Source organism: Dermacentor albipictus, chromosome 3 (assembly GCF_038994185.2).
Source record: "Dermacentor albipictus isolate Rhodes 1998 colony chromosome 3, USDA_Dalb.pri_finalv2, whole genome shotgun sequence".
Classification (NCBI taxonomy): Eukaryota; Metazoa; Arthropoda; class Arachnida; order Ixodida; family Ixodidae; genus Dermacentor; species Dermacentor albipictus.
Window position 1 is genome coordinate 43,355,627 of NC_091823.1, and position 12,253 is coordinate 43,367,879.

The 12,253-nt window shown below is 50.4% G+C and overlaps 1 protein-coding gene across 1 annotated transcript in view; it reads right to left on the minus strand.

Annotated features, from left to right (window-relative positions):
- The window catches only part of LOC135902519 (uncharacterized), a 38,193-nt gene continuing 25,940 nt past the window's right edge, over window positions 1-12,253 (minus strand). The window contains exons 7-8 of the mRNA XM_065432633.1: window positions 2,965-3,144; window positions 1-1,807 (exon numbers count right to left, since the gene is read on the minus strand). Of these exons, the coding sequence (XP_065288705.1) occupies window positions 439-1,807; window positions 2,965-3,144 (1,549 nt within the window). The 3' untranslated portion in view covers window positions 1-438. The remainder of the gene's footprint in view (window positions 1,808-2,964; window positions 3,145-12,253) is intronic.

Here is a 12,253-nt window from a genome sequence, read left to right on the forward strand (position 1 = left end):
TTCGGAAATACAATTTACTTCGAATGTGCTTGACAACGTAATTCGCATGTTTGAAGTCCGCATGCATCAGCATTTAGATCGATATTTTCGCTAAATGACACAGTAACCCACTACATCACGCGAGTTTGCAGGCACGGTGTATAGCTTTCGATAACGGCAGACATCTCCGCGCGCGTACCTTGGTGACTGACCTGTTCGCAGTCAAAGAAAAAGAAAAAAAAACCTTGCTGAGTGTAAGGACAATGCGCTCGACACACACGCCTTAAAGAAACGTATATCTGCTTAAATGTAGGGTTGTCCCTCCTGCTTATTGACACGGGACTACGCGCTCTTTCTCAAGCTATAAGACGACGTCTGAACCGTCTGTCAGGCGGCTCCATAGTCTCGAGAAGCACAAGTCATCTGTGGAAGTAGATTTGGCCGCGGACTCGGTTTCAGTCACTCGGGAGATTCAGAAGGGGTAGCTGGAGCAGAAGGCTTCAGAGACGCTGCCGGTGACTGCTTGGCAGATTGTTCCCAGCAATGGTCGGGTCTTTCCACCGGCTCTTGGACGCGTCCGGAAGGTGACCCTAGGGGAGAGTTCAGTGAAGATTTGAAAGGGCTGTCCGAACCGGATGGCTTCCTAGACGTTGCTGGCGACTGTTTAGTGGATTTCGATTCTTTAGGAGGACTCTGCGGCACCTCTGTAGCTTGAGGGTGCCCAGAAGGGGAGCCAGGAGAAGAGGAGCCTTGAATTTCAGTCGGAGATTTAAAAGGGGTGGCCGAGTAGGAGGAGGACTTCCGGGACGTTGCAGGTGAGTGCTTGGCCGATTGTTCACGAGAACTCTTCGACTTTTGCGCCATGTCCTGGACACGGCTGCAAGACGGACCAGGGAGAGACGACACTTGAACCGAAGTCGGAGATGTGCCGGCTTTGTTACCTAAAACGGGGCATTCGACGGAACTCTGGGCAAGGTCAACCACCAGCTCCGAACTGCCGTAGGTAACGGTTGCTGCGGAGTCGCGAGCAGCAGCAGACGAAGCTGATTTGAAGTCTTCCGTAGTTGGGCTTTGCAGACGGCCATTAGCATCGGCAGGGCCCGTGGAAGCGCCTTCAACACTGCCGCGGGCGACATCCGGGGAATTGGCCGAAGCAGAACTCTGTACGCGACCCCCGGTGTCACCTCTGGTGGGGCTTTCAGCAGCGCCCGGGGCGGGAGTGCAGCGCGCTTCGTTTGCAGCGGGCTCCGAAGACGTAGCGGCGGGTTGCACGTCGACTAAGGGCGAGCAGGTGTCTGCGCCCGACGGATTAAACGTCCGAGGCTGTTGGACGCCGAGGCTTTGCTCGGGCTGGCGCGGAGCGTTGTCCTCCCTCGGCGTCGGTTGCCGCTCCACGTACGGCACTAACGCCGTTTTCGAAGAGCACGACATCGAGGCGCCCGACAGGGTTTGGGTGACGGAACCGAGTACCTCTCCCGCCGCGCCGTCTTCGGGTAGCCTCGCCGGCCCCGGAAGGCTTGTTACCAGAGTTTCCTGCGCCAACATCGAGTCGCGTCTCGATGAAGAGCGCGAGCTGCTCCTTCGCGGCGAGCTCGAGCCGAACCGCGGGCTGCCCCTCAGCGGCGAGGACGCGTTGCTCCCTCGGCGCGGCAGGGCGAGTCTCGCTGCGGCGGCGTCGGCAGCCCGCGCGGCCGCGATGGCCATGGCTACGGCCTCGGGGTTGGGCACCGCAGGCATCGGCGGCGGCACCGGTACGGGAGCGTCGTTCGCCCCGGGGCCGTTGACTAGCTGCACGCGGATGCTCACCGTAATGCCGCTCGTGTAGAACCTGTGAGCGGCAAGCAGAAAGTGCGGGTCTGTGGACTTATAAGTAATATATGATTCGCACTCTCAATCCCCCTCTGCAATGGGGTTGTAAAATTGGTGCCAGTTGGTTGTTAATACGGAAATTCTCATTCCGTCTTGATTTGATTACGCCAGCAGACAGAAAGGATCGCTGCTTATGCCTATAAACGGTTGCCATGTTATTGAATAAGCCGAAGGCCAGTGAAGTTTGAAAACAAAGAACACACAAATTTCCGCTGTTTGCAGCTAAACCGCCGAAATACTCGTTAATCTGACCCGTATGTTGGATAGTTGCGGACGATTCAATATAAGTAAGGCAGCCGCATCATAACGTTTATTGTCGTGACTATTTATTTATTTATTTATTAGAAGTTATTGAATACTTCGGATAATAATTTCCTTTGCTCACTCTGTCACTTTGTGGCAAGTGCCTCAAAAAATCACTACCTGCATGCGCCCTCTGGCAGTGAGCACGCACGCTAGACACTGCAATTACCCCTTTTTCGTGACAGTTTCGAGAGTTCAAATGTGGGAGTCTTCAAATAGCTACTAGCAAAAATCGTCTCTATAACCAACTTTAATAAGACAAAAGCTGAGAATACCGCGAGCCTGGCCTGCTAATCCTACCGGCTATCGGACACGTTCACTCTCTGTCAAAAGTTCAGGGCATACGTTGTTTGCGATCGTCCGCATGATTGTAGACTGCTTTATGGACATGTTTTCGTGGTACGCCATATAAGTTGCAACGCCCTGTAAAATGCGAAGAACACTCGCGTCCACCATGTCCAGCGGTGATCCGTTCACCGTACTCTGTGGTACGAGAAGCGCCACGGAAACAGCACCACATAGCCGATCGACCAAGACGCCAATGTACACTTTTTCAAATAGACTGTATACGCGCAGGGCTACCTTGGCCAGTGGCAAACGCGGCTTACAGACACATAATTGAAGCGATGTGTGTTCGTTAATCTAGCGCAGTGGGGCGCGAACATTCGCGCCAAGAGTGCAGCGTTGTCCACGTGACCGATCGTTCGTCACCGTCATCCCATATCGTGGCCACTGCGTGACAAGGCCAGGCGTTGAGCGACATTTCGCGCCGAAATTGAAGGCGTATAGGTGACGCGCGCGGTCGGCACGCACCACACAATGCCGGTGTGGAAGAGGAAGCTGGTCCAATGATAGACGTAGGAACGAGCATTCCTCTTCTGCGTTGTCCACAGGTAGTGCACCAGCTGCCAGGTGCAGAGCAGCATGTGGAAGAAGTGAAACTGCATGTCGCCGAAGAATATGGCCGCGTCCGAAGCCAGCGACGACCGGGGCCTGCGACAGCGGCGCGCCGTGAGCTCGTCGTTACACTGATGGATCGAAGGAAAGCCTATTGGGTTATGTATACGTCTGTTTGGACTATAATACGATAGGTTACGCCGTAATATTATTGAACACTTAAGGACCCCGCAGTGGTTTTTCCCATGGCTAACGGCCGTATATTTAGGGGTTAAAAAAAAGTTGTGTGCACAACTCTAACTATGCTTGCGATGAGATAATCAGTAATTGAAAGGCGTTTGTGAATTCTGAGCACCTTGTGCGTAACGTAATATGTTGACACCAGTGATTGACGGCGACGGCTATTGACGTTTATTTGATACAGTTCTCGTGCCATCTGTCAAAGTTATCATAGTGTTTACTTGCCATGAAATGTCGCAAAAAAAAAGGAACAAACACGGTTGTCCCCTTCAACAATGCGATGTTACACCTTGAGGGCGAGTGTGTTAACCATCGGAGAAACGAACGAAGCACCCCTTTTACACTCACGAGAGTTTCAAAAATGGCCACAGTGCTTAGAAAGAAGAGAAACCGTTTCTTTTCCTGTTTTGAAAAGGGAAGGCGTTCTGCGAGGAAGCGGGGTTTCTATGTGGTATTCTGAGAGACCCATGATATTCTGGGTGTCTTCGATTTGTCGTCCCTAACTGCTCAGCGCTTTCGAGGACTGTCCGGCCAGGCTATACTTCGAGCAACTGAGTGTTGGCACTCAGTGGCTCGAAGAGTCTAAGAGTCTCGGACATACTTATGGGCAGTTCGAGGCGGCAAATAAGAGGAGTCCTTCTTTAAAAAAAACCAGCAGAGGCCCAGAGTGGCTGGGCGACGTCCCTTCAGGCCGGCCGCACACCATATACTCGCTTGTAATTCGACGTTGCTTACCTGGCGAAGGTGAATGGAAGAAGAGAGCTCTTTAGCTAAACACCGTGCGCATTAGCATTCTGATGCGCTGAGCTGCCCCGATTTGGAATGAAGGTCTCCGTAATGACATATTATCTGGCGTTAGGCGTAATATCAGCCACTTTTCCCCCATCAAGTCAAAAGAATGTGGAATGTTAAAGGAACATCGCACTGAATACTGATGAGCTCTTCCATACGAGACCGGATGACCCTGTACGTTTTTTTCTTCCCGTTTTGTACATCTGGCAGTCCCACGTCAGATGGTAAGCGGTGTGCATAACTTGCGGCTTCCGAAGTTAGACGTCATTATTTCAGCATCCTGCGCAGGCAATTTCGACCCCCTAATTTTTCGTCCTTTGCTTGCACGCAATATATAAACATAATATAGACAATATAGGGCAATTCACTTTTAATGCAGCAGAATGTCACTTTTCAGAACTAGCCGCTTTAGTGACCTAACCTACTGCATTAATTATACGGAGAAATGAACCGAACACAACAATACCGTTGTCAGCGTTTATCGTGAAAACGATGAAATTTCCGCTGCGCAAGAGCCGTTTTGCTGGTAAACCGGTGACCATGCAGATAAAATAAAGATTGCGAAATGGCTGTGAAGCAAACGATCTCAGTGGGCTCGAGCCTTGACCAGCGGATACCGCGTATTCTGCGATTTCGCGGAAAACTTAAGCAAACCTAAGCACTGGATGAAAACGGGTAGCGTTCAAACGCGATACGGAACGTCGTCGTGAAGGTCCACTTGCGGCATAACCGACAAGAGTTTTAGGGTTTCATTAACCCTCTCAACGTCTATATAAAAGCAGTCAATATACTTGTAATCGAATCACTTACACCGGAGCCGCTTCCTTTCCTGTTTATTTTCTATTTCGTAGGTACTAGAGCGCTTGTATACAGGTGTCAACATACATTTATAACACTAGCACGTCTTAAAGAACACGAATATGTGACAGTACGCCCGAAGAGGACAACAGAAAAGAAGCTTTGCTCGTAAGGGAGTGCATGCATATTTCTCATTCAAATGGACCTTTCAGGTGCCTTTAAATGAGACGTCAAGCGCTTATGATCTCCGTCTCGTGAATGTCGATATAAAGTGGGCTACAGCATAGTTTACTACAAATATGCAAGGTGTTTGAAACCCCATAAACTACCCTTAGAAAGACTCTAGGTCACTACTCAGCTCACATTTGATTACAAACTTTCAATGGACTCCGTCCGACAGAAGCTGTATACATATAAATTCAGTGGAAATTTCTACTCCCATTATTGATGTGCTATGCATTTCACATGGGCTGCGTCCTTTAGGCGCAAGATGCTATGTGCGTGTTTTAAAGACTCCAGATGATTACACCTGTAGCTAAAGACTTCTTGCAATATTCTTACATTAAGATTTTAAGCAAATAATTGGTCGAAAATTAGAAAATATACACGAACTGTAATATTGACCCTAAACAGCAAACGGATGTACCGTCATCAGGAAAACGTTTTTGAAGCACGGGATCTGAGAAAAAAATTCAGCGGCGATTACGATACTCTCTAATGCGGAATTTCAGCGCAGCTCTATACGTGCTTTCAACACGCGATATACTGGCTGGCGTGGACAATTTGCCTCGTGCGGCACGTTGCAAACGGAGCGAAACGGGGCGCGACTACCTCGCTAATCGGGAGTTCGCGAGAAGCAGCGCGTGGGCGACGCGTGGGCGCGATTCGCAGCAGACGGCACAGAAAGAGACGACGCGCGCTACTCTGGCGCCATCTTGCAGCCGTCGTAGCCGCAGAGCCCGTCTTGCGCGGCACTACGCTTTCCTTCTCACGCTTACGCCCACACCTTCCTCCTCCGGTTTCTTCCTCATGGTTCCGCTGCACCCTCCCTCTCCATTTTCCTCCTCGCGCTCTCTTCGCTCTCATCGCATTTTCCATCCCCCGCTGCACTCCGCGTTCGCCCTTTCGCCCGCTGCGCTCGTTCGCTCGGTTACACCAGGAACGCCGACGCTCGACGCAAGAACGGCGTACGGGCCCCAACCCACGCACGGAACGGGCCCCAACCAGACGTACGCGCTGGTACGCGGCCGCACGCGCAGCGCCGCGTCTGAACGCGTACGGCGGCAGGCACGGAGGCTGCATGGCATGTTGACGCGCGGTGGTGTGGAGGCCTTGCACTGCTAGGTTTCTTGCGCCCGCGCCGGAAGCTGCCGCTAGCGTCACTCGCCCGACGCGCCTCACGTGACGACGGCGAACCAACGTGACTTCCGGAATGATTCTTTGCGTGGCGTGCAGGCAAGCCCGGGCAAGCTGCGTGCGTTGTGGTCGGAGTTCCGAGCGGGATTGGGTATTTTTTTATGGCTGCCGCTGAAGTCTTCAGCCGCAACGGGTGCATTATTAGGGAAATGTTCATCGCCGAAGTTAGGGACCTGACACAGCGTGCAGAACGCGTAAGGCACAGACCACGCGAGTGATCCTATGTATATATGCCGACGCTGCTGCAGGTTTCACCAAGTTCACAATATTGACAGATGAGCTGAATGAACCACTAGGAGTCCTGCAACATCATTTTTTTAAATATCAAAACAAATTTAAAGTTAAAACTTATTGCGTGCTATTGCCATCTTTAGCACATTGCCTTACGTGACCGTTAAGCGCAGGCTGAGCTGCCTTGAATCGCCGCGACGAAACGCGCGGCGACGAGCGCGCGGCAACTCCTCCATCGTTTGGGTGCTCGCCCTCTTCCTCCGCCGGGCGCGACGCGACGTCGAGTGAGCGCGGCGCGTGCGGACGCGTTCCAACGCTTACATCTGGTTGGGGAGGTGCGGTCTAAACAGCAGAATTCCTTCGCAGCCAATGCATCCGCCCTAGAAACCAAAGGTACGAAGGATACCTCCCCGTAACTGTCACATCGCTCGCCTAAATTTACGACTACGCTTCGAAGTAACATGGAAATTTGACTGCGTGAATTCGATGCTCCGAAAAACTTTTTTCCCTCTAAACCTCTTCTTCATAATCATCGCGATGAAAGTGTGTGTACGCGTGCATGTGCGTGTGCGCGAGTGAGTGAGCGAACGAATGAGCGTGCGTGCGCGTTCTGCACGTTCGTGCGCGCGTGTGCGTCTCCTGACATTTGCGATCTGCCGCATAACATCTGCTGTACGACACAGCTACGGCGCCTTTCTTAAGCGCTCCTGCAACGGCATCGCCTTCTCCTATTGCACAATGCGAATAATTTCTGTCGTCATACGAACCGCATAAACGTCACCTTATCGCAGTCGACGCTCTTGAGGTTTCCCGAAGTGCCGTCACGTGCCGGCGAGTTCCACCGTGACGCATTTTAACATGCGGCAGGCAGGGGCAGTGGGGCGACATTTTGAATCAGGTGAAAAAAAAAGGGGGGGGGGGACCGAATCGCTACATAACACGGCCCCTCAACGACAAATGTCCGTCTATTCCCGGCTCATTAGGAGCTCGTTTGTGCGAGTAGATGATCCTCGAGAACACGTTATTAGACGCGAACGGGCACTCACGGAGAATTTCACAGATTAATGGAACAGGTGTGCATTACGCAAGCAGGTTGAGGTTACGCAGAGGTATGCGACGACGACGCGCTTCGCGTGGGCGAAATAACTCGAAACAGGAGATATCCGGCGGAATACGCCTGCAGGTTCTCCTATACGTAACAAGGACATAATTTTAAACGCAGCGCGACCATATACGACACGCACGAAAGTAGCATTTGCTGGAGGTAAGGATTTGCCACGCGGAACTATATATGGTTATCGACAGCTAGTCAATACTGCTTCAATAATCGTTGATATTCAGATGCATCTCCTCAATTCAAGAAACCGTCTCCTTCGCATCAAGAAGACCGATATCACGAATTTGAACATATGCAGCAATAAATTTGTAACCTAAGTAAATCAGCCTGTATTATGCGCTTACTCACAAATATTTCCGAAACCGTTTACCTTGAAGAATTCAATCACTACCTTCCGGCTGCTAGTTGCTGGCCGCTGCCTCATGCGATGGGCCGCTCCCAGAGATTGTGCAAGCCGAGGCGACGCGGAGCAACCATGGACGTTATATAACGTGGAGTGAACACGTTTTCATTAACACAAATCAAACGGGGGCAAAGCCTGTACTGAGTGCCATGGAAACAGAAGCTCGGGAGAATCGTCTAACGAAGCAGTATAACGTCTTCGTTACGCAGCCGAGCGTGGTTTAAAACGTGAGTGCATGCTGGCTCATATAAACGCGAGGCAATACACAGAGAAGAATGGGTTGGAGCGTGAGCGCCACACTTTCTCGTTAAGCGCGATGCCAGAGACAATCGTTACATCGTTACACGGTGATCAGGTGAACAGCGTTTACGCGTGTAAACAAGGACCTTTAAAAAAAAATACGCTCCCTGTAGTGCCGAGTTTGGCTCGGTGTATAAGGTGTGCGACATAGGCTTCCGTCGGACGTGTCTGCGGTGTTGAAGCACCACATCTTTGCGTTGAGGAAGGCGCCTTCCGGTAAAAAAAAACTTGTCAAATCAACTGCACCGTGGGTGCTATAACTGAAGAATGGTCGATAAACAAGAACATAATTAATCGCAAGCACCAAGGAAGGCTTCGCCTAAAACGATCCCCATAGCGCGTGAGATCTCTTTCTATTCTTTTTTTTTGAGTGAACCAGAACTGCTAAAAAAAAACGTGATAACATTTTTTCCACTTCGACTGAATTACTCTCCTAAAGCACCCACCCCGGAAGAGGGCCACTGTAAGTGATGCCAGTGACGAGGAAACGGAAACTAAAGCGTTGAGGACTGGATGGAACCGCAATTGAATAGTTACGCAAGTCCACACGGCAATATAATTAGAATCCGGATGCCCATTGATCCCCTTCATGTTCGCGTTTGATCATTGGACGCGCCATTGACCAATGCGACCATTTTTATTCCGATTTCATCCCCTTTCACGTTTGGTCGTTGAGCTGCTTACCGACGCATCGACTAAATTTCAATTCCATTCACATTCCTCTCCTTGTCGCGCTTCCCCACTGGCGCTGAGCGGCGCCCCACCTGCCCAATGGCGTCAGGCATATATCGGTAAGCGACAGCCGAGGAGTGTAGATTGGAGGAGAGAAAAAAATTATCGTCCCATTTTATCGCTTCAGGCTTAACATCTACATTACATTTACACTTAACAAGACAAACAACGTAAAGGCACGCGGTGCCATGTGTATTTGCTAATGCAACGCGCGAACAAAGCCGCCGCGAACAATTAGCTATAGGGCGCGCTCATACCCGTGTGGCCAGCCCGACCACGCGAAGCAGTCGAATCCTTCGAAGCTATATCGGGGTTGTATAACGTCGACGGCCGCTCCGAGCGAACACAGGCGGACGGCAGCTGTGAGCAGGAAGTATGCTGTATAATGGCGACTCCTCGAAACGACCTCTCGAGTTCTATAAGGAGCACTTGGGCACGCGTGAGAACAATCCGCTCCGGGCACATCTACGCCGGAACGAACCACGCCCTGCGGCCCGTTATACATATTTCATCCTGACCGCAACGTCACGTTGCTCGGCGAGAAACACGCGTCGATTTGATCTGTCGCACGCAGTGAGGAATCACGCCAAGCCCAACGGCTTAATGCGCGGCGAACGAGTTCTGCCAGGACGTGCCATCGTTGGTCGTCGCTTTTGCGCGCATCTCGACATACCGCGAGCACCGTGCAGACTCTCCATTGAAGAACGTTGCGAAGTTTTCTGGACATTTTCTTTTTCCCCCCCAATCTCCTAATTTGTGGAACACGGCATGTTTCCAAGAGGTCTGAAACACCCGCCGCCAAGAGTATATGCGGACAAACGTGTAAGAAGGCTACCGTTGCCAAATTCACAAAGCTTTTTGTTCGTACAAAGCTTTTTTGTTCGTAAGTGCTGTTTCCCAATGGCCGGCCACATATGCTGCTGATGATAACTCCATCAGTGCGATTGGCTGAAATCTATTCTGAAGAACATTGCTAGGGCAATTTTTTTTTTCGGGGGGAGCGGGGGGGGGGGGTGACACAGCAAATACCAGCCTAACCTGATGCTGGACACATTCCCGAAGGCGGCCGCCAATGGCAAAAAATTCCTGCGAACGAGAAGATTTGTGAATACGGCGCGAAATATTTATTGTAATATCAACGGAATCTCTGAAATAAACACTCCGTAGACGAGCGTTCTTACACGTTTTGTCGATGATATATATATATACATATATATATCTATGTGTGTGTGTGTATGTGTGTGTGTTACTGGCCAAGTTGCACGGTAGCGGTGGGCCTCAGAATGTGCGTGATCATTGTCAATACAATTATCAATTAACCATGTTTTGCTAAATAACTGTTGAACTAATGACGCAGATGGTATGTTGTAATTGCAGCATGGAATAAGTGCGCCAACTCTCATACGTTACTATTTTTCTAGAAACATTGTGCTTTGAACTGTAGATTCGAAAAATAAGTTTTGTGAAATCTGCACTGAAGTGCGCTGTTCCTTCACCTATTAAGTTTCCACACTGTCAAGGAAAAAAAAAATAACGCCTCAGTCGTACTGAGCATATGCTATAATGCTATGTGCAAAAACGGAACCAGCATACAATTCTTACGAACGAAAATATTGATAAAAGCTTTGTTTGTCACGCATAGGTTGCTGCACAAAATTAACCGAACTGAATTTTGCTAAAGCAGTAGAGAGAGAGAGAGAGACAGAGAGGGAGGGAGGGAGGGAGGGAGGGAGGGAAGAGAAAAGTTAGCGTGAAGCGCCAGCGACCGCATCGAAACGTGCGCAATTCCACGTCCCTTGCAAAAGGTATGCATTACGTTCAATCGAACCTCAACAAAAAAATCGGCTAAAGCCAATAAAAAGACAACAGCGTTTCTACAATGAATTTTGTAAGGAATGCTATACTACTGATCGGAAAGACATATCCGTTCTTTGCAGCCCACGCAAGCTTCAGGTTTTCCTTGCTTCCCGACTGCATACTTGACACTGTTCGAAAAGGTGTCGCAGAATCAAATTCTGGCGTTTAGCATCCCATAGCAAAACTTGGGCAATGAGACACGCTGTAGTCGAAGGTACCGGATTAAGTTCGAGCCCCAGCGGTTTAAGCACACACGTATTTTCGCATTTGATCCCCCTCCATCGGAACGTGGCTGCTGCCATTAGCTTCGCTGCCTGAGCTTATCGTTTTGGATACCGAGCTGGTAGCAAAGCTATATCATTTAGCCTGATAACTTCCGCGTCAGACGGCATACATCCTGCGAAAGTGTCCGGAAGCTCTCAGGGCCTTCTATGCAGACCCTGCCAGCGTCCTGCAGTGAGAAGACGAACGCAATCGCTCGCGTAAACAACAACCTCCCCGATCGCAGAAGCCGGCGATAAAGGATCGAGCGTGACCCGCCGGCAGCGTGTGTATACAGAGGCGCCCTTCTACAGCCGCGGAAACGAGACCACGAGCGACAGCTACACGTCGTCGCACACCGGCGATGCCAATCTCGACCTTCCGAAGCTGTGACGTCGCCCCGTGCCACGTCAACCGCACGCATGTTCGCTCGTAACGAGGGAGGAGATTGTTAAAGGAAGGAGGTGAAAGTGGGATAAAGTGCAACGCAGCAACTGTCTCTCATTAGAGGTGCACCGACCATGATGCCCTCACCACCTTGGTCGCCCCAATCAGCTATAGTTATAGCTATAGCTATAGCACGCACAGCGGAGAAATTTTGGAGGGCGAAGTGAATCGACCCGAACGCGGCAGCCCGGCAAGAGAACGCGGGGAAGTGCGAAGTAAATGAGCCGGTTAAGATTCCCAGCTCGGATATTAGCAGAGGCGACGCCGCATGCTTTCTTTCTTCTTTTTTTGTTTCTTTGTTTGCTTGTTTCGTTGTTCGTGTAGCGTCTTGTTCGTTTTCTTATCTTATACTTTTATTGAAGTAAGCATTACACGGCATCGCTGTCACGGACACACACACATTGTGCGGCACTGAAGGCAGGGCAGATTTTATCCGTCCTTAAGTGGCGTTGACAATTTCTTTACTGTTTTTTCTTTAGGGATGCTGAGTTCGCGTTCTTTTTCTTTAATTTTTTATTCTTTGTCATGAAGGCTACAAGATCCGCCGGGGTCGCCCTGAAGCCGTAGCAGAAGTTCTGCTGCAAAACATTAAGTCGTGATTCGTAGCGAAT